Source organism: Ovis canadensis, chromosome 1 (assembly GCF_042477335.2).
Source record: "Ovis canadensis isolate MfBH-ARS-UI-01 breed Bighorn chromosome 1, ARS-UI_OviCan_v2, whole genome shotgun sequence".
Lineage (NCBI taxonomy): Eukaryota > Metazoa > Chordata > Mammalia > Artiodactyla > Bovidae > Ovis > Ovis canadensis.
The window spans coordinates 206,539,770-206,562,598 of record NC_091245.1 but is presented as its reverse complement, the minus strand read 5'-3'; the positions used below and the strand labels follow the sequence as shown (position 1 = coordinate 206,562,598).

At 38.4% G+C, this 22,829-nt stretch overlaps 1 protein-coding gene across 9 annotated transcripts in view; it reads left to right on the top strand.

Moving 5' to 3' along the window:
• Nucleotides 1–22,829, top strand: part of YEATS2 (YEATS domain containing 2) — a 117,308-nt gene that overhangs the window by 66,214 nt on the left and 28,265 nt on the right. For 4 of the 9 annotated variants that reach the window (XR_011250181.1, XM_069558832.1, XM_069558824.1 and 1 more), the window contains exons 11-20: nt 744–986; nt 2,627–2,785; nt 4,204–4,307; nt 5,658–5,765; nt 6,499–6,681; nt 11,793–12,051; nt 15,550–15,711; nt 17,655–17,827; nt 18,574–18,732; nt 21,754–21,930. Coding sequence is in view for 8 of the 9 variants with exons in the window: in XM_069558832.1 (XP_069414933.1) it covers nt 744–986; nt 2,627–2,785; nt 4,204–4,307; nt 5,658–5,765; nt 6,499–6,681; nt 11,793–12,051; nt 15,550–15,711; nt 17,655–17,827; nt 18,574–18,732; nt 21,754–21,930 (1,727 nt within the window). In the remaining variant the exon portion in view is untranslated. The remainder of the gene's footprint in view (nt 1–743; nt 987–2,626; nt 2,786–4,203; nt 4,308–5,657; nt 5,766–6,498; nt 6,682–11,792; nt 12,052–15,549; nt 15,712–17,654; nt 17,828–18,573; nt 18,733–21,753; nt 21,931–22,829) is intronic. The other 5 variants (XM_069558848.1, XM_069558866.1, XM_069558859.1 and 2 more) reach the window with 5 other exon arrangements.

Here is a 22,829-nt window from a genome sequence, read left to right as displayed (position 1 = left end):
TAAAGTTTTGTCAACATTTCATAAAACCTAGAACTCACTGAGAAAAACATATTTATTCTTTGAATAGAATGGTTTCCTCTGATAGATACAGGAAGAATTTCTTATTTGGACTCTGATTGTGTGAACAAGAAGCTTGAATATTAAGTATCTAATCTTACTTAAAATACAATATAAGATTTGTTATCATGCATTTTGACCATGGCATCATTTCATTTAATAGGCATATAAGCATATAATGAAGTATTTAGGGGTTTACTTATGTAACATATACAGATACAATATAAAATTGATTCTGAATCATATTGATTTAATTGGTAAGCCTACATTTTAATGTGTGTTAATATTTTAGTTCTTTTATAAAAATCTCAACTTTATTCCTCTTAAATTTTAGTTGCATTGTTTTATGGGCATTTAATAAAATAGGATATCATTAGATTAAACGTGCTATCTTTTGAGTTTTTCCTCTGAACAGTTTTTCAATTCATATATAAAAAGTGGGAGAACATAATGAGCTTGTGTAAATTTTATTATATATTGTTAATGTTTTCTGATTTTTTGAAACAAGCATTTTAATGAAATATGATTGTAGGTGTGATATTTACATTTCACCCCAAAATATATAAAGCGGTGTTAAATACCTGTCTATTCTGTTTATTTTACTACTGGTAACTGGCTTAAATAGTTGTTGAAATGATAAGAAATTTCAAAGCGATTGATGACTTATTTGCCTCTTTCATTTCAAGAAGGATTCCCAGCCAACACTGAAGCTGAGAGACACACTACATTTTATTCTTTGCCATCTTCATTGGAACGAACACCCACCAAAATGACAACATCCCAGAAGGTTACGTTTTGTTCTCATGGCAATTCAGCTTTTCAGCCAATAGCATCAAGCTGCAAAATTGTGCCACAAGGTCAGCTTCCTAACCCTGAGTCACCTGGAAAATCCTTCCAGCCTATCACCATGAGCTGCAAGATTGTCTCAGGTATACATGGTGTATGTGAAGTTGGGTGTGTGTAAAAACTGTTAGAATGACAAAGCAAAGTGGTTTTAGTTGTTGGGGTTTTTTTTCGCTTCTTCTAAGTAGGGTTTTTGTTTAGTTAGCAAGCAAGCTAGGAACTTCCTTGGCAGTCCAGTGGTTAAAGCTGCACTTCACTGCAGGAGACACAGGTTTGATCCCTGGTAGAGAACTAAGATCCTGCATGCCGTGTAGGCAAAACAACCAGCCAGACAACAACAGAAAACCCAGAAGGTTAATCACTATTGATTTGCAAAGCCGAAGTGTCACAAAATAGAAACAAGAGTCATCCATACAGAAACAATTGAATGAGGAAAGAAAGAAAATTCAAAGCAGTCAAATTTTCATCTAGAATCAGCACAGATAAATTGTTTGCTAGGATGTCTGATGGAAAGCTAAGGTAGGACAAGGATTATATTTGGAAACCAGAGTGACTAATAACAGAGAAAACTTGGTGGCCTTTGGTTTGTAGTTGAGCTTCAGGGATTGATTTGAAGTTGAGATATCTTTTACACTCACCAGCCACGCTAGAAATTTACTCATTCCTACGATCAGTAGGTAGTTCTGAGGCTTCATTTTCACTGAGGTTGAATTGTCCACTTTGTCACAAGTTTTACATTTATGTTAGGTAAACTTCTAGTAGAAATATGCTTTATAGTTTTGGCTGTGCCCCCTTAGAGAAGACATGAAAGTCAATAGAAATACCTAGGCAGAGGGAGGACTCTATATAATATTTAAATGGGGGGGGGGGGAATCTTCAGTGCTAAAAATAGCTAAGCAGAAATATGATCCAAGTCCTTGAAACTGATGATAGGTAAAGAATGTATCATTTTACACCCCACACCACCCCCAGTTAGAAGCATTTTGGAACTTGCTGCTTCAGAGGTGGAGTTGGCTGAACATGTAAATTGTTTTGAAGTTTAGAGAAACTCATGGATGACCGATGTGATCACTGCCAGTTGAGGGTGTTTAATGGTGTATTGGTCGGTAACCTTTGAGAGTGTTCTATGGAAACATGGATCTCTGGATTGTGTCTGTGACATGGTATTGAGAGATACTTTTGGGTGGGTGAGTTTCGTATTTTCCTATCAGAAATTCATTGCAAATCAAGATTTGGTTCCTAAGTCAAGATGTTCACTTAGTAATTTCTTCCCTCACTTTAGTGTCTTCAAGTGTAACCAGTATTATAACAACCTGCCCAAGTTGTTGTTACCTAGGGATTCAGCAATTCCACACTTATCTAAAGCACTCGGTTTTCAACTTCAATATGCTACTGGGGGGTCTTATTAAAATACTGATTTATATTCAGTAGATCTAGGGTAGGACCTTAGGCTCTTTCTAACAGGCTCCTTGCTGCTATTACTGCTGCTGCTGCTGCTACTGCTGTCCATGGATAAGGATGTAGAGGGTGAAATACTCTAGTCCCTGGCCTCAGCTGCTGCTACTGCTCTCAGTACCTGAAACTGAAAATTTCATTCTCTTCTCCCAGTTTGTCACCTTGGTCCTGGTGGCTCTGCCCCTCTTCCATTTTCTTTAGCATCCTCTTAGACAGACTGAATATATCTCTTTTGTTTAGTTTATTTTGTTTTTCTTTTTCATTAATAAAGGTTCCCCCATATCAACCCCAAGTCCTTCGCCATTGCCTCGAACCCCAACTTCCACTCCAGTCCATGTGAAGCAAGGCACTACCAGTTCTGTTATTAATAATCCTTATGTTATCGTGGACAAGCCAGGGCAGGTTATTGGAGCCTCCACTCCTACTGCAGGTGTGTGTTTGAACTGAACAATATTCATGCAATCCCCAAGGTGACTTAGTAGCCAGATAATGGGAGAATGAAATCTTCAACTTTGAACAGGAGGAGGGAATACATCAGAGTAACCCCAGTGCTCTTTCTCCGAGAGACGATTTACTTTTTGTTAAAGTTATATTTGTAGAAATTAAGTTTTTTTTTCTAAAGACTCAAACTGAGTCATAATTAATTTTCTAAAAAGAGAAAAATGTAGATTATATTCTCATTTAGAATGTATTTTTTTTTTTGACAACGTGGTTATTAAATTTTCTAAATTAAGCTTTAGAACAGGAATAGCTTTCCGAGCCATATATGTTTTTCCTCAGTGATAAAGGTAATCTTTACTTTTCCGCAAATTAGATAAAACTTGCATGTGGGAGGGAAACTGAACTCTAGTTTTTTGTTTTGGTTTTTTTTTTAACTGTAATGGGAAGAATAAGAAGTCTTTGGATTCACTGTGTTTATCATTGTAACCTCAAATAAATAGAGTGCTTTTTAGATTTCTTTGAGGTATTTAAAACATTTTACTCATTTTCTTCAATCAACTGTTTAAACACACATTCCTCTGTGTAAACATTCCTGTAGCCTTCACTTCTAATTAAAAGAAATGAAATAAGAGGAATGAGTATAATGAGACTGATTTTTTTTTAATCAGTGTTAATTGATTTTTAACACAGATTAATGTATTTGGCCTTTGCAAGTATTTGGAAAAGTTATGTTCTTTAACAGTGATTATAATTATAGAACTCCTTTAAGAAAATTCAACTTTCAGAGATTCCCTTTTGAATACACTTAGGGATGCTAAGAAGGTGTCCTTTGAGGATTTTTAGTTTTAGGAATAAGCCAATCTCTGCAGGCAAGTTTGGTAAATGGAGGAGGTAACCAAATTAGTCCATTTTTAGTCTTGACTCCTGTTGACTGTTGATAATGTGACTTACTTTGATCAGACCCTGAAGACAGTTGTACTTAGAGAGTACAGACTGTTTAATGTTGTCAGTATTTTGCGATAGGTAACCTATCTAGCGAAACTACTTTGAAGGAGCTCACATTCAGTTGAATGCATACATTTTGGCACATTGTGAAATAACCACCACCATTATGTTACAGTATCTCTTTCTATAAAAGTACAGATACATAATGTCTACTTAGTTTTCTTATTCTACTATACTTCCTTATTAGCTTCTTGTCCCTTTTTAGGATGAAGTGGTCAACTTAATGGGATGAATCCTTAAGTGTTTTTTCTATAATAATCTCCTGGTTGTAAGTTTTCAACCCTTCAAAATGAACACTAAATAGTGGGGAGAAGAGCAGGGTGGTGGAAAATGGCTTCAGAATTCCATTTTGTAAATTTTACTTTGTTCATACTTTGTTTTTAAATCGACTTTTCTTGTCAGGAAGTCCTACCAGCAAGCTCTCTACTGCCTCTCAGGCCTCCCAAGGAACAGGTTCCCCAGTTCCTAAAATTCATGGAAGTAGTTTTGTAACATCTGCTGTCAAGGTAACACTCTTATTGCACTTTGCTAGTTTCTAAAATGGTACATTCAGGTTGAGCCAGAATTTGTCAGGTGATATGGCAGATTTCATAAAGTAGAATCTTCAAGCTAAAAAGTGTCATAAAGATCAAGTACTCCAAACTCCCCTCCCTTACCTATGATTTTTTTTGTTGTTTAGACAGCTTTGTTACACTTTTTTTTTAATAGAGTAATAATTCTTCTCTTTCTGCAGTCTGTTTCCCCCCTCCCCCACCTTCTTCAGGGTAAGAAGTCTTTTGAAATTTAGAACCCCAAACAAGATCTGATTTGTTCAGATCATAGCACTAGTTATCTGCTCACTATTTGGCAGAGACAATCAGCACTGTTGGATTAGTGATTCAGCCTGTCATTGTCTTGGCTGCCTTATGGCTAGAACCTCTGAGGTAAAAACTCCTATTTGAGAATTCCTGAAAATTCAAAGATCATCTCTTACATGACTAGTGTTAACACAGCATTTCTTTGTTTAGGCACTTAATGGTGATGATACTGAATAGTTTTCTGATCCAAGGCAAGGTTTTTCTCTAAATTCAGTGTAGTCTGTGATCACTGTATTATAAGAATGCCTGAATTATAAAAACTCCCTTAATGGCTTTAATTCTCTACCAGTGTATTTTTTTCATATTTGTTGCTGGTATTTCATTACAGTTAAGCAGTGCCTTTAACTTTGTTGCTTGCCCCCAACATTTTGGAAAATTGCCTCTGAGAGTTGGCTTTTACATTTGAGAACTAGAGACAAATGACAGTAATTTTGAATTTTGCCCCTTGTTGTCTTGTTAATTGTCCTTTTTGCTGTATTGTCTTTAAAATTCTTAGTGAAAAAATAGCCCTCTGCATCCTGAGTATTTATTCCAGAGTAAGGGTAACAGACCAAGTTACAAGCAGTGTTGAAAGGGTGTGTGTACTGAAACACTGTAACTACCTGTTACATTCATTTTTTATTCAGTGCCTAGACTCTAGGGACAGAAAAGGAAATAGAATATAGTACCTGTCCTTCAGTAGCATCTGGCAGGGGACTGGACATGAAACCAGTGAGTCAACCAGACATTAGAGATTGTATGATAGGAGTCTTTGCAGCTTATAGTGGGCACATATGAGTGGGTTCTTGCCAAGTTATAGCCTTACTTTGAATTAGCCTCAAAAGCAATAATTAAAATGCAGGTGGACTTGGAAGACCCTAAAGAGTTTCGGGTTTTTGTTTTGCTTTTTGGTGTATGTTGCTGGAGAATGTCATAGGCTTGTATTAAATGTAAGTGACTAGAGTGTCTGAAATCACTGACTTTATCCTAATTGTACAATACGTATTTTTACAAACACAGCAGGAGGATTCTTTGTTTGCATCTATGCCACCTCTTTGCCCAATTGGGAGTCATCCTAAAGTTCAAAGCCCCAAACCTATAACTGGAGGACTTGGAGCTTTCACAAAAGTAAGTATTGCTGAGGGGATTATCCCACAGATTGCTAAGTTCTTGTTATAGAATCTTTTTTGTGGCACGTTGGAGTTGATTGATGCTACCACCCCACAACATAAAACTTTTTTTAGTGTGTTTCATCTGTAAGACTGGATCCTAGACGTGCTTCCATTTGTTTAGTGTTGTTGACAGGGCTTCCCCTGGAGTTCAGAAAGATGGGAACTTCAGCGAGCATCAACAGTACATTTCTCCCTAGTGCCATTTTGCCACCAGTGCCTAAAACAAATGACCAGATTGGTTTGCAGATACACTGGATCAAGTCCACACCCTACTTTTGGTCCCTTTAATAGCTATTATGGGGTGTATTAGGCTTCCCAGGTGGCTCAGTGGTAAAAGAATACCTGCCAGTGCAGAAGCCACAAGAGATGTGGCTTCAGTCTCTGAGTCAGGGAGATCCTCTGGAGAAGGAAATGACAACCCACTCCAGTATCCTTGCCTGAGAAATCCCATGGACAGAGAAGCCTGGTGGGAAGCCTGGTGGGCTACCATCCTTGGGGTTGCAAAGAGTTGGATACTAGTGAGCATGCATGCATGCTGATTTAAGGCTATATTTAAGCAGTATTTTTACCCATCTAGCGGAGTCATTTTTTACAGACCAGGCTTAACTCCTGCAGACAGAATAAATTCAAATATTAGTAGCATTGTTCATGGACTGTTTATTCAGTATCATTATCATGTTTGTTGCAAGGTAATCATCAAACAAGAACCTGGTGAAGCCTCTCATGTACCCACAACAGGAGCTGCCAGCCAGTCACCACTCCCTCAGTATGTGACTGTGAAAGGGGGTCACATGATAGCTGTGTCCCCTCAAAAACAGGTTCTAACTACTGGAGAAGGGACGGCCCAGTCACCAAAGATTCAGCCCTCCAAGGTTTGTGTTGGGTAAGGGTGGAGAAGTCAACCTGTCAGTGAACGTTGTTTGCCTGAGTCATGGCCAAGTGGTGCAAGGATTCAGGGTGAGAGCATCATTGATGATCCTGGGAAAGCTTATGGACTACAGTCTATGTTAAATCTACCTGTTCTTGCCATAGTCGTTAACAAGAGCAGGAACATATTTTGTAGAGGGGCCAGGGACAGTCCAAGAGGTGAAGGGACACTGTGTTATTTCTCTGGCAGTAAAGGCACTTGACGTCTTGGACACAACTGTCTACTTAATTCAGGTCTAAAGTGGGTAATGGAAAGGATCGAGGTTTACTGTTTACTTGTTTATTTCTGATAGAAGAGTGCTATAGTTTGTACCTCTGATGTCCTGGCTGTGTGATATGTTGAGTGATTCCTGGCTCCTTAGAGAGTTTATTTTCTTTGTTATCTGGAGGTTTGGGGAATTTACATATTGGGAGAATTGTAAAGCAGAGATACATGTTTCCCTGTATCCGTGGTGCTTAGGACTGTCAGAGTTTATCCTGCTGTTATTCATGTATTGTCTTAATCCTCAGACAACCTTGCAAGGTGGTTATTTTGACCACTGTTCTACAAATGAGGAAGTTGTGGCTCTGAGAGGTTAAGCAACTCCCTTAAGAGCATACAGCTATTATAATAAGTGACAGAGAATTAGAACCCAGGTCTAGTGACTCCAAAACTCCCCATTCTGGACCTGTTAAAATTTGGGGCCATTCAGCATGCTTTTAGAACATCCAGAGTTAAAATTATTTCACTTAATTTAGGGCAGATATATCCTAAAGCTGTTACAAGTATTATGTGAAGTGCTTGCTTTTCAACTTTAAAATAGAGAAAGGTTTTAGATATTTTGGTTAGTCTAGATAGCTGCATGTAGATTGAGTTAAAAATTCATAGTGTTATAGTTGGTTCTAAAATCTGTAAGAGTTCATTAACTACTTTGCCAGACTTACCTGCTTATAAGACTCAACTGATGATTAAGAATGTATAGATACTGAGGCCCCCATCTCAGACTTACTGATCAGAACTTCTCTGGGGCCCTGGGAATTTGGATTTTTAACAAGCTCTCCTGTTGACTCATATGATCAGGCAAATTTAGGAACCATAGAGCTACAGCATCAAATCTGATTTGGGGGTTTCCATAGGCAGAATCACTAAAACAGGCAACCCCCAGCTACTTCCTGATGCTTCTTCCGTTGTTTTGGCCTCAGGGATAAGCATTTTGTCCAGATTCCTTTTGTGAATCAGTTACTGTCATCTGGTCTTCGTACTCAGACATGTAGACATGTCCTATATGTTGTTTAAAATCTATTTTGGTTCACCTAGAAATACATGGTATTTCTGATTTGGGTTTTGAATCATTATAACATTGCACTTCGTCCTCAGAAACTCTGAGAAGTTTCCACTTTTTGTTACTTTTGCATTTTGCAAATCTGTTCACCCAGTAATACTGGCTTTCTTGTCACATTCCCACCTACCTAATGGCAAGGTAGGACCAAGAGAAAGTGGATGATGGGTTTGTGCTAGAATAAAACCATGCCTTGAATAAAATGTAAAGGCACCTGATAAGAAAAGCCACGGAAGTGTGAAAAAAATTGCAGAGAAGCAGAACATGAGAAAAGACATCTATTCCAGAAATTTAGTACCTGCTTTAGACTCAAGATAAGGAGCTGTGTGCACATACAGGCTGTCCCTCTTATTGCTGAGGTGCAGTGAGAGAAAGCAAGCCAGAAAACAGAAGGGTGAACAGAATGGTACTCTTAACTTCCACACAGCTTTGGCAACAGCTTAGTTTTTTCATAGGGATGGAGGTGCTGCTTTTCACATGAAAGAGACAGCTAAGGAATTGGTGGTTCACATGAGAAGGGAGCAGTGTGGGTTAGTTAAAACAGCATGAGCTTTGTAATTAGAGATTGTTACACACTTAGATCTCAGCCACTTATTACCTGTGTGAACTGGGCAGATTCATCTCTCTGAACCTTGTTTTTTCATCTAATAAAAGGGAACATTGCCCTTTCTTTGCCTTTCAGTGCTGTAGGAGAATTAGAGATCATTGTATATCGAGTACCTAACACAGAGCAGGTGCTAAATCAGTGATGGCATATAATGTTATGTGAGATATCAGTGTGTGAGTACCATGGAATAGTTGCTATCATTGAGCACCGAATCGTAAGTGGCTATATTTTTCAGTGTCTGAAGGGAAGGTCACATATATGAATCCTCAGCTTCAGGTTGCTAGTTTCTGACTTGCAGAGGTCTATACAGTGCACAGGGAGGGCAGGAATAAAAACACCGAATCAAAGCATGAATCAGAGTTAAAGTGTTTATAACAGTACAGAACAAAAGTGAAACTGCTTTGTGAAACTGTTGATAGAAGGAAACATGGAAAGCAGAGACCAGTGTTGTGGGAGGGGAAGAAGAGAACATTTGGTAAGTGATTTCAGGCCCTAGGCCCAAATGTTGTGGTGGTTGTTGTTGTTTTTCTTTTTTTAAGCTAGTTTGGGGTTACAGTGTCCTACGTAAGAGACTTAGCTGTGGTGTCATAGACATAAACCCTGCATAGGGCTTTCCCCAGTAGAATGCCAGGCTTCCTCATTCTCAGTGTATGAGAATAAAGAAAGGGAAGTTCATCTTGTGAGTGGTTTGTTCTTAATGTACAGGCTCTGCTAATAACAACTGTCCTCCTGTGGCCAACATGGTGATGTTTTATTTGGCTTTTGGAGAGATTAGGTACATCATATTCTGGACATTTTGAAGCAGTTGAGTGTGAGGATAGAGGTTGGCACAAGGAGAGAAAAGCCAGATGCATGGGATTGGGGAGAAAAAATAAGTGCATGTATGTATTATTTTCCTTTTTTTTACATTGAAATATAGTTTGTGTACAGTACTCATGTTACCTGTGTACAGTGTAGTGATTAACAATTTTTAAATGTTATACTCTATTTATACTTATAAAATATTGACTGTATTCCCTGTGTTGTACAGTATACCCTTGTAGCTTATTTTATACCTAATAGTTTGTACGTCTTAATCCTCTATCCCTGTACTGGCCTTCCTTCCTTCCATTTCCCCACTGGTAACTGCTAGTTCATTCTACTTCTTTTTTGAGTCTACTTCTTTTTTGTTATATTCACTAGTTGTATTTTTTATATTCCACATGTAAGTGATATCATTTGCATATATTATTTTCCTTCTAGATCTTTGTTTTCTTTGTTAATTTAGGAACATGAAATATATGTAATTTAGCTTAGTCAATGGGTTATTAAGTGTGATTTATTTTGGAAATGTAAAGACAGACGTCTTAGGAAAAAAATTCAACTACTAGAACAGAAATTCCCAAACCAGAAGCTTAAATAAGCTTATTTCTCTCATACATGAGAGACCAGTAGGCAGTTCTGGTGTGCTGGTCCCACAGTCCTTAAGAATGTAGACTCCATCATGTCTCTCTGTCATTTTCAGCATTTGGTTTTCGTCCTGTGGCCACTTCACCTCATGCCACCAAGTCACGTTTCTGGTCAGCAGGAAGAGGGAAGGGGAAGGGGTTTTAGGGAGAGCAGAACTGAAGAGTTGCACACACCACTTCTGTTCCTATCCCTTTAGCCAGAAAGGAGATGTCACACCTGTGTGTGAAGGAGCTGGAAAATAGCATTCTGTGTGGTCATGACCGTGCCTGGAAATCGGAGGTTGTACTACTGTGAGAGAGAAGCAGAGAATAGATATTGGGGTTCAGCTGGGATATATTCCTAAAAGGAGAACTGCTTTAATAGGGTGAATTTTCAGTTTTAGTAGCTATCCCAGTACCCTCTGGAGTGGCTGGACAAATTTATCTTTCTACCAGCAGTGAACAAAAGTTCCTGTCTCCCCATATCCTCTAGCTAGTTCTTGGTATCATCAGGCTTTAAAACTTTCCCCTCCAGTCTGATGGTTGAAAAGTACTTTCTTCTTTATCTTTTTTGTTTTTAGAAGTTAGATCTTTTGCTATTCTTATAACCTTATAGAAGTCTTTTTATCTAGTTTCTGGTGAGTTCTTTATAAAATAAATAATTGGGGAGTGGGAAACACTGCCCCAGTTTTCCATTAATTAAGTTGTTCCTTCTAATTGAAAATCCTACTATTGACCTTGCTTTAAAAGAGCTCCAAAGTATTTTCTTACTTGAAAGAGTTTATAGTCTTTTCAGGACAATGTATTTCTAATTTTCATTGTTTGGTGCTGGAACCTTTTTTTAAAAAATTGAATTAAATGTTTTTCTAGCTTACATTTTTTCTTTTTTAACTGAATGTCTACCTTTAAGGAAAGAAAAGATTAGAGGGTATAGAAAAAGATAACTTTTCCTAAAAATCAGTTGGAAGAGGTGTCACATGTTATACCATATAGTGAATGACACTAATTGCTAGATGTTCTAATGATGAAGAAATAATTGCTTCAGACAGAGAAAGCACAGAAGGAATTAATGAAGAGGTGATATTTAAAAGTATATAGTGGAATTTATAGTTTATATATGAGAATGTTTATTGCCGTTTTCGTAATGTTAAGTTACCTAAATAGTGACACAGCAGTGAAACATTTACTTAGATTATGATATATCTATTCTAATACATTATTTTTTGGTCACCTAAAAATGTTTTTGAAAAACAATAGCATTAGAAATCCCTGTAACATTATGTTAAATTTAAAAATTATAAAACTATATATATCCTAATCTTTGTTTTCAAAATGTACATTAAAAAGAATCAGAAGTAAATAATTAGGAGATTATTTCAAGGTGAGTAGAGTTTTATTTTTTCATTTCTGTTTGTCCTAAGTATTTTTTTTAACATATACTACTTTTTATAATTAAAGTAAGTTATAGATAGTAGCTGGGGTTAGGACAAAAGCTGTAACACTCTATTATAATAACATCCAGATTGTGAGAAATACTACTGTTCACATCATAGATACCATTCCTAGACAACTGAATTAGACAGTATATGTGTTGTGTCTAGGAGTTTCCTTTGTTCTTTGCTGAAACAGAGTGACTGTACTGTTTTAAAACCTTGAAGGACTATGAGAAGAAGCACTGCTGGATTTTTCTCTGTTTTGAACAGGTTGTTGGGGTGCCAGTTGGGTCTACTCTGCCTTCAACAGTGAAGCAGGCGGTGGCAATCAGTGGTGGTCAGATCCTTGTAGCCAAGGCTAGCTCATCTGTCGCCAAAGCAGTTGGTCCAAAGCAAGTTGTGACCCAAGGAGTTGCCAAGGCAATTGTGAGTGGAGGTGGAGGAACCATTGTCGCTCAGCCGGTGCAGACCTTAACCAAGGCTCAGGTCACTGCTGCTGGCCCGCAGAAGAGTGGATCCCAGGGTTCAGGTACTGATACTAATTGAGGTCCCTTTCTGCAACAGCCCCTTCCAAAATCCTTTGTGCTAGTGATTTTATTTGCTATTTGGTTCTCTCTAGGATAACTTAGTAGGTTGAAGTTGTAAGGAGTTTTATAAAGACATGTTAACCTTTTTCATGTAACATTTTACATAGAGATCTATAATGCTTCTGCTTTAAGGTATGTGTGTGTGAGGGGGAGATAAAGAGCAGTTGAAATAGAGTATATTTCTTGATACTGCTTTCAAGTCTGAAGAAGAATATTCATTTGTCCTCATTTCTGCTTTGGGTTCTATTTCAGATAGAAAATCTTGGTATGTTCATTTACCAGCAGCATTTGGCGATACTTGACTAAGGCATTCTCTACTAAATAAAAGTTGAAACACTCTGAATGTTTTAGTCCTTGATGTGTTATTTCTGTGAGGGCAGGAAGAAATATACTTAAGGCATTTGATATGTACTAATTTTTGATGAGGCTAAAGAGTTGTTGCTGTGAGTTGGGAGGATAGAAGGGTAGTGAATGTCCAAAATGAAGATTTCAGAGGTGACGGATTGTTGCTGATGACAGAGTTCATTTGTGGCATTAAAAATTAGTGTTTGACCTATGGCTGATTCATGTTGATGTTTGGTAGAAGCCAGCACAATACTATGAAGCAGTTATCCTTCAATTAAAAATAAATAAATTTAAAAAGAAAAATGAATGTTCGAGATGGACCAGAGAAGTGATCTTTGGAAGATATAGCACGCGAGAAGGCAGAGAATTAAATAAGTCTTCTACAGTGCTGTCACTGAGAATGATTATCTTTAGCATAGAGCACAGTAGTTTTGAGTCAGGAGTCTGCCTTCAGCAAATGAGGGGAAGTAACTTGAGAGTTCAGGAAATGAGAGCAGAAAAGAGAAGGAGATATAGCTCAGTAGGAGCCTCAAAGGAGGCAGGGCTCTTTCTCCTCCCCTGGAGTGAGCGGTGATAATGGTTTAAAAGCCATACTGCAGAGCAGAAATGTTCCTCTCCTGCTGCTAAGTCACTTCAGTCGTGTCCGACTCTGTGCGACCCCATAAACGGCAGCCCACCAGGCTCCCCCGTCCCTGGGATTCTCCAGGCAAGAACACTGGAGTGGGTTGCCATTTCCTTCTCCAATGCATGAAAGTGAAAAGTGAAAGTGAAGTCAGTCGCTCAGTCGTGCCTGACTCTTAGCGACCCCATGGACTACAGCCTACCAGGGTCCTCCATCCATGGGATTTTCCAGGCAAGAGTACTGGAGTGGGGTGCCATTGCCTTCTCCCTCCTGGCCCTACACCTTGGATATTGAGGTAAAACAGAAAATAGCTAGGGGATTCCTGTGGATGTCTTATCTTCAGAGGACTGACAGTTTTAATTACCACAAAAAGAATAATGTTCAAGGAGACTAAGGTTCTAGAAGGTGTAAGGATCATAGCATGAATTCCTGGGGTTGGGGGCATAGTAAGAAAGTGAAGGAAGGATGAGGGGATGAGTTCAGATCAGGGACCTTGAGCCCCGTGGGGACAGGCTCTGGGTGTGCGTGGTAGAGAGGTTTGCGGTTCTGATGTTGCTAAGATTTGGTTTAAAAGCCACTGTTGCTATGCACAGTGATTTAAGATGAGATTAGTTCTGGTCATAACGGAGAGAGATGGCCCTCAGTTCAGTATCAGTTCTTGGTTATTTGGGGCAGCTTCCAGGGTTCTGCCTCCCAAAGCTTTGCACAGTGAAGTGGTAATGAGAATACTCTCGAAGGCAGGAGGAGGAGTGAGCGTCCTTGCCCTGAGGCTGCTCAGGTGGTTCTGTCGGGTTTGTTTGGTGGAGATTCTAATGCAAAGTAACTGCAGAAAGTTTTCATGTTCAGAGGTTTTACAGCCATGTGCACTGAGAAGGAAATTCTAAGTGGTAAGTGAAAGCTATTTGACATAGGTGAGACTTTTAAAAGATGAATTATAATTTCATAGTATATGTGTCAGTAGTTGACTATAGCGTTTTTTATTAGTTCTTAGGAAGTGAGGGAGACTAGAAGTCTTGTTTCAAATCACTAAATTCATCGTTACTAGAAATTGACCATAAAGGGGCTTTAAACAAATGCGAAGGAAATGTTATTTCACATTTGAAATGTGATTATTTCATTAATTGTCTAAACCATAGTGCTTTTGAGAGTTGAGTCACTATTAATATTTATAGTGGGTGCTGTGTGCTAAGTTGCTTGAGTTGTGTCCAACTCTTTGTGACCCTATGGACCATAGCCTGCCAGGCTCCTTTGTCCATGGGATTCTCCAGGCAAGAATACTGGAGTTGGTTGCCAGGCCTTCCTTCAGGGGATCTTCTGACCCAGGGATTGAACCCAAATCTCTTATATCTCCTGCATTGGCAGATGGGTTCTTTACCACTAGCGCCACCTTGGAATCCCAAATTATAGTTGGGACATGGGTATAAATTGTAACTGCTTTGGGCAAACCAGGATATATGGTCACTCTATTTATACACAGATATAAACTTCTTTATAGTTTATAGCAGATTCTTCTAGTATGTAAATTTTTTAATTAGCAAGATAATTAAGAATGTCAGCCTTTAAAGCATTGTGTATCTAGGAAGCAAACTGTAGAGTTTTGTTGTGTTTTTTTTTAATTGAAGGACAATTGCTTTACAGTATTGGTTTGGTTTCTGCCGTATAGCAACATGAATTAGCCATTCAGTGTATATGTGTTCCTCCCTCTTGAACCTCCCTCTCACCTCCCACCCTTTCCCACCCCTCTAGGTTTTTACAGAGCCCGGTTTGAGTTCCCTCAGTCACACAGCAAATTTCCATTGGCTGTCTGTTCTACATATTGTAGTGTAGCTGCTTCCATGCTCTCTCTGCATGCTTGCTGCTCTCTCATTCCTCAGCCTCGCCCATGTCAACAAGTCTGTTCTCTATGTCTGCATCTCCATTGCTGCCCTGCACATAGGTTCATCAGTACCATCCTTCTAGATTCCACATATATGTGTTAGTATATGATATTTTTTCTCTTTCTGACTGACTTCTAGGTTCATCCACCTCATTAGAACTGACTCAAATGCATTCCTTTTTATGGCTGAGTAGTATTCTGTTGTATAAATGTACCACAGCTGCTTCATCCATTCGTCTGTCGATGGACATCTAGGTTGCTTCCATGTCCCAGCTTCGTAAATAGTACTGCAGTGAACATTGGGGTACACGTGCCTTTTTCAATTTTCGTTTCCTCAGGATACATGCCTAGAAGTGGTACTGCTCAGTCATATGGTAGATTTATTCCTAGTTTTTTAAGGAATCTCCGAACTGTCTTCCGTAGTGGCTGTATCAGTTTACATTCCCACCATGTTTATTAACGTTTTTGAATAAGTATTTTATTTTAGAACTAGCATTCTCTAGCTTCCATTTCAGAACTAGCATTGCCTTCAGTTCCAACTTAACTTACTGTGTTTCCTCTTTCTTTTTTTCCCCTTTATTTCCTTCACCATTTTAGTGATGGCAACATTGCAGCTTCCAGCTACTAATTTGGCCAACTTGGCAAACTTGCCTCCTGGCACTAAACTCTACCTTACAACAAACACTAAGAACCCTTCGGGCAAAGGAAAACTGCTGCTGATCCCTCAGGGAGCCATCCTGCGAGCTACCAACAATGCTAGTGAGTCCATCGTTAAATCATTTGGTTCTTGGGTCTTTGAGTATGTTCACCTCATCCACCAGAGGGGCAGTTCTTACCTGTTTCAGAAAGCATTTTGTTAGCTTTGTGGTAACATGGTGGCATTTGCCCACATGGATTTAAACCATACAAATATTTTAACTAGCAATGGATTTTTAAAATAATCATAGTCTTGGGAGGTGACACTGTTTTCTTGGATTTATCTACTGAAGAGTCTGGGATCAGGAACAAATACACTGAAGAGGTGAGGATGTTGAAGCTGTTCTGGGGAGAAGGCTAAGCTGGAAGTAAGAGTTCTTTCTGTCGGGTATCTAAAAACTGGTAACACCTGAGAAGATTGCTGAACACCTGTTTTTATCTTGAAGGGGATGGGAATAGGATTGGAATCAAGTGTCTCTGCTTGCCATTATTTAGATGTGCATCTTAAATTTGCTAGTTTGGGAAATGGCAAGAGAAATACAGGCTCAACTTTAGTGTATAAGATGTAAAGCCCCAAAGAAATTAGATGGTTTATACTTATATAAATGGTTTATAAACTTTTGCTTTGACATATAGTAAAAAACAGTTTGGGTGGTGTTGAAAGGGTAAGAGGAATTACTTCTGTCTGAGTCAGAAGTATAATTGGTACAGCAGTTAGGTTCGTTAGAAATTAGCCACTTGCCAAAGTGCAGTGTGTAATTGTAACCAGGCAAGGGCTTGTGTGCCCATGGTACAGAAAGGCAGTTTCTGACAGGAGGAGTTTGCAGCAGAGCAAGGGTTTATTGCAGGGCACCAACCAAGCAAGTGGGAAACAAGTCTCAGGTCCACTCCAGCTTGGTCTTTGAGTTTGGGGTTTTTAAAGGGGAAGAACAGAGAAGCCAGGGTTAATCATCATCTCGTAACATTTCTTAGTCATAGTTTTGGGAGTCAGCATGTCTCTGGTTTATGTTTCTCTGGCCAGGTGGTCCAAGGCTCAGGGGTCTGTTCGCTCATCTTGCCCTGGAGAAACTGAGTTTTTACTTCAGTGATGTTATTTGCAACAACAGTTTTAGTACATGAATGATTTTATTAACAATGGCAGTTTTAGTCTTCTGACTCTGGTTGATTAATGTTCAGTTAGCACAGGACTGAGGTCAAAGGGTACAAGAAAGGGAATAAAGTTTTGGATAGAGAGATTCATCATAAACTTGGCAGGGAAATTTGGTTTTGGGGGACTGAGTTTCAGAAGCTAGTCAACGATTTTGTTTACTGACTGTAATGAGTGATCTCCACTCTCTCACCCTGGTGTTTTTTCCTCATACCTAAGCAGTGATGTATCAAAAATTTAGCTATGTAAGAGGAAGACAATGCAAGTATTCCAAAAATCCATTCAGAGAGCTCCTTAGAGTTTAGTTTTTGTATGTCACCAAAAAGAAAGTAAAAAGGGGTACAGAGGCTTTAAAGTGGAATTTGAAAAGCAAAATAGACTGGAGTCATTATAAAGATGAGGAAAGTCTTAGTTTTTTCCAGAGCAGGGTGAGATGGAAAAGAGAGAGTACTGTAAAATTACACTAAATTCCAGCAGTTTCACTGAAATTGAATCAGATGCCAAAAAGTTTGGGAGCTCTTCTCTGAGCACATTAGGTGTTGATTAAAAACACTTGGTTAGAATATGTATCCAACTCAATCTCCCACAGCTAAGCCCACTTGCAAAGAGAAGTTCTTCATTTCAGTACTCAGAGCTGAACTAGTTGACCTCCATTCAGTCAGAAGTAAATATATTTCCATCTTCTGCACCCGGAAATTCTCACTCTTGTCACAGAAGTCTGTATCACCAAAAAAGGAGGAAAGAAGGAAAGGGGAGGAATGCAGCCTTCGTGACAACATTGCTCTGGGCTCATCTGTTTTCTCTGTTATGGCTCCTCTTAGTATTCTTATGACTATGCTGTCATTTGTTGCATTTTCAGACCTCCAATCTGGCTCAGCTGGCGGCAGCGGTGGCGGCAGCAGTAGTGGTGGGGGAGGCGGTGGCAGCAGTGGAGGAACAGGCGGAACCGGTGGAGCCCAGAACCCTGCTGGCCCTGGAGGGATATCCCAGCATCTGACGTACACATCCTACATCCTCAAGCAAACCCCTCAGGTATGGTCATCTGTCACTGGTACCTTCTAAATCACCTAGTTATTTATAATGACTGCCTTTAATTGTAGTGGATTTACCTTTACAGCTCTGGAATCAGGGAGTCAGTACTATTAATAACATTTTAGCCATGTTACAAATTTGTGTTATTTGGGGCTTGCTATCTATGTTTTGAGAGAAAATCAAGTAGAGATTCAGAAGGACTTAAGTAACTTATCCAGGATCTCTCTGCTGAGCTAGTTGGTAGCATTTGGGTTTAAACCCAGGTCTTCCTGAGAGATGTTTGCTATGCTGTTGCCTCTCATGGGTTTGGAATAGTATCAGTGTGTAGTTGAAAATTTTCTCTTAGATGGGAGTAACCAGATAGTACCAAGTTATGGTTTGGAATTAACATTGGATTCAAGGTTAGGGACAGCTTTCTACCATCTTGCTTTCCCTTAATCCTTTCTTTCCCCTCTTTCTTGGCTCCTCTCCAAGTAAGGGAAAAGAATTTTGGTTCCAGGTGTTCTTAGTAATCCAGCTGTGAGGACTAGATTGTAAAACTTGAGCTTCCAACAGCCTGCTGTGTAACTCAAGTGCAAAGTTTGAGAAGCAGGGATAGCTGTTGGTAGTGACACTGAGATGAGAGCTATTCTGTTTGTTTTCGTGAGTAGCAGAAATGAAGGGAGCATTGTTGCTTATAATATGGGACCTTGTGATTTAAAGTCATTTGAACTTCACAAATTACTGATCAGGTCTTTGTAACTTAGGGCACATTTTTAGTTGGCCAGCCATCACCGCAGACATCTGGGAAACAGCTGACTACGGGGTCAGTGGTCCAAGGAACACTGGGAGTCAGCACATCCTCTGCACAAGGACAGCAGACGTTAAAAGTCATCTCTGGACAAAAAACCACTTTGTTTACCCAGGTAAATGCACACTCACACACATACCAAATATGTGGTAGTTATGGCATTTATTTAAATATTACAGCTTGTTTCTTTCCACAGAGAAATTATAGTTACCTAAGAGAATAAGGGATAAAATAGTATAGAATAATAAGAATAAAATATCAAGATTTGGGGAAATATAAGTAGAATGAGAAGATGAGACCAGAGAGTTATTTAGATATGCAAACAGTAATATCTTGTATATTTGATAAAATGTGCCAAAGTTAAATAAGATGATCAGTTGTAAAATTCTCCTACTTGTGAGAGGAAGAAAAATAACCACATAATATTTTCTAAGAAGAAACATTTTCTTGACCCTTCGTTCTAAAAATTTCTCTGCAGGGACTTTGTATCAGAGATTCTGAATAGTATAGGTTATATCAGCCACACTATCCATATTGTAAGTAAATGCTATAGGAAGCTTGGTATATGTTTCTATAGCTGCTTTAGTATAGGCAGAAGAGTAATGACGGGGAATTTTGACTGGGCGAGGGGTATCATAATCATCTGTAGGAGAATCTACAGCTAAATTTTCAAAAACTTACAGATGAAACAAAGTGTAGAAGGTATAGACAGTGTGACGCCATTTTTAACAAATAACGCACTTTTTACGTCTGTGTGTAGATCAGCAGTTCTCAAAGCACATCAGATTTTTGTCAAATGCTTTTTCTCTGTCTATTGAGAGGATCATGCGGTTTTTCTTTTTTTTTTAATTTGTTAATAAAGTGAATCATCGATATTTCTAATGTTAAAACAACCATGCATTCCTAGAATAAAACCTACTTGGTTGTGATATTTTCAAATACTCTCTTACAGTACTGTTGAATTTGATTTGGTAACATTTTGTCTAGAATTTTCCCAGGGAATATTGGTCAGTAATTTTCATTGCAGTTTCTGTCTGATTTTGGTATCAGCATAGTGCTGACCTCATAAAATGAGTTGGAAACTTCTCCTTCCCTTTCACTTTTTAGAGAAGAATTTATATCAACTTGGTATTATTTCTTAACTATTCAGAATATACCAGTGAAACTGTAGTGGCCTGGAGCTTTTCTAATTGGGAAGGTGTTAATCTACAGTTCCAATTTATTTAACACATACGACTGTTCAGGTTATTTAGTCTTAAGGAGATTTGGTAGTTTATATCCTTAAATGAATTGGTTTATTACATCTCTGTGTGTGTTTGTGTGTTTATTAGTCGCTCAGCTATATGCGACTCTTTGTGACCCCATGGACTGTAGCCCGCCAGGCTTCTCTGTCCATGGGATTCTCCAGGCACAAATATTGGAGTGGGTTGCCATTCCCTTCTCCAGGGGATCTTCCCAACCCAGAGATTGAACCTGTGTCTCCTGCATTGCAGGCAGATACTTTACCGTCGGAGCCATTAGAGAAGCCCTTTATCACATCTAAGTAGTTGAATTTCTTGGAACAAACTAGTTCATGATTTTCCCTAATTATCCTTTTAATGTCTCTAGGCTATTTAGTGATGTCCCCCTTTTCATTCTGGACTTTGATAATTATATATCTTCTCTTTTTTCTTGATCAGTCTAGTTAGAAGATTTATCAGTTTTGTTGATCTTTTCAGATTACCAGCATTTGGTTTCCTTGAGTGATGAATTCCCTTTGATCAGATGCTCTTTGCTATATTAAACAGATATCAGGCTCCAGAATTCTTTAAGCAGTTCTTTAAAATCTTAGCTAATTTCTTCTAATCTGCTCATGTTGCACCCAATGCAGTGACTTTCTTTTTTTGTTCTGCCACAGCTAAGACCTTTGCTGTTGCTTTTTATTAAGGTATAAGTTGCATAGAATAATGCGTACATCACAGTGTACTGCTCAGTGAGTTGGATGGATGTCTGTGCTCTTTCAAGCCTATCCCAGTCACATGTTAGAGCATTTCCATCACTCTAAAACATAACCTTCATTTCTCATTCCACTTTTTTATATTACCATTTTTCTATTTCTGTTACCATTGAGTAGCTTTTGTCTGTTCATGAGCTTCATATCAATAAAATTATAGACTTTTTTAGCTTCTATTGTTGAATAGAATGTTTTTGACATTTATCCATGTGTGTATTGATTTTTGATTTTTTATTCTTGAGTAATGTTTTGTTGCTTGACTCTACTCTCCTGTTGATGGATGCTTGGGTTATTTCCAGGTTTTGACTTATGAATGATACTGTTATGAGCATTCTTATACAGATCATTTGTATAGTAGAATAGCTAGGTCATAGGGTAAGTATAAAAAACTGATGTATAGTTTTATATCTATCATTATCAAAGTAGTTGTACCATTTGATTCTCCCATGAGTAATGTGGGAGAGTTCTAGTTACTGTACATCCTCACAACACAGAGTATCATCATTCTTTTAAATTGTAGCCATTTTTGTGAGTATGAAGTGATATCTCATTGTGGTTTTAATTTGCATGAGACCCCAATATAGATTAATGTCACGGCTACTTCTTCTGGATTCTAGTCATGACTCCATGCAATTATTTAACCAAGCTGCAAAACTGAAAATGCTTACTCATGCCTTTTATAGAAAAAGTTTGCTGAACCCTGACAAAACCTCTAAAACTGTAATTTGTTGAATGAGTCTCAAATGCTAAATGCTCTGCCTATACTAGCACCATTAAATTACCCATTTAAATCCAGCCCTTGATTAGATTTTCATGTCTAAACATTATGTGTTACATTTAGGAGCACTTTGGGCTCAGGTTTTTAATAACAAATGTCTCCTACTTTTGAAGGCACAGCTGCCAAACGGTGACTTGCAAATACATTCATTTACTTGGTCTACATCAGGGATAAAGGAACGTTTATATTAAAACGTCATAAACGTGAGAGCTTGTTGGAAAGTACACAAATAAATACTTCATATAGTTTTGATTAGCAAGGCCTTTTTGGGGATGTGTTATGGGGGGCCGGATATGTAGGTAAAGATTGAATTGTGCCTGTTAACCAGGGTAACGTTATTACTCCAACCTGTTTTGTCTCTGCAGGCAGCCCCGGGGGGACAGGCATCTCTAATGAAAATATCTGATAGCACCTTGAAGTCTGTACCAGCCACATCCCAGCTCTCAAAGCCTGGAACCACAATGCTGAGAGTTGCAGGAGGGGTTATCACAACTGCCACTTCCCCAGCTGTAGCCCTCTCCGCAAATGGGCCTGCACAACAGGTGAGAAGTAGCATGATAGTAGAAAATCATAATGAAGCATAAAATCAGTAAAGAAAAAAAACACACACACAACATAAGCTAGTTGTCAGGCACACTGACTAATTGTTCTTTTAAAAAAAATTCAAATATTCACATACCACAAAATTCACCATTTTAAAGCATACAGTTCAGTGGTTTTTATTCTCAAGGTTGTATAACCATCACTACTGTCTAATTCTAGAACTTTTTGTTTTTATTACTTCAAAAAGAACCTTAGTACCCAGTAGTAGTCACTCTGATTTTCTGCCTCCTTCTCCCAAGTCTTAGGCAGCTTCTAATCTACTTGTGACCAGCTTCTTTTGCTTAGCATAATTTCAAGGTTCATAAATTTTATAACATGTGTTAGTACTTATTCCTTTTTATAGCCAAGTAATATTCAGTATTATGGATGTACCACATTTTGTTTCTCCGTTCATCAGTTGATGGATATTTGGGCTGTTTTCCCCTTTTGATTATAATGATTAATGGTGCCATGAACATTTGTGTACAAGTTTTATGTTGCAGGCTGAGCCATGAGGGAAGCCCTTTTATATAATCCTGTGTTTTCATTTATCTTGTCTTTATACTTAGGAAGGAATTGCTAGATGATATAGTAACTACATTTAACATTTTGAAGAACTACTAAACTGGTTTCCCAAGCAGCTGCATTGTTGTAGAGTCCCACCAGCAATGTATGAGGGTTCAAAGTTTTTCCAGTCTTTGCTGATAATTGTTTCTGTCCATGCTTGTTGTTTTTGTTTGGAGCTTTTGTTTGTTTTAGTGATTGTGTTGGGTGTGAAGTGGTATTTCACTGTGGTTTTGATTTCCATTTCCCTGATGGCTAGTGATATTGTGCATCTTTTCACATACTTACTGCCCAT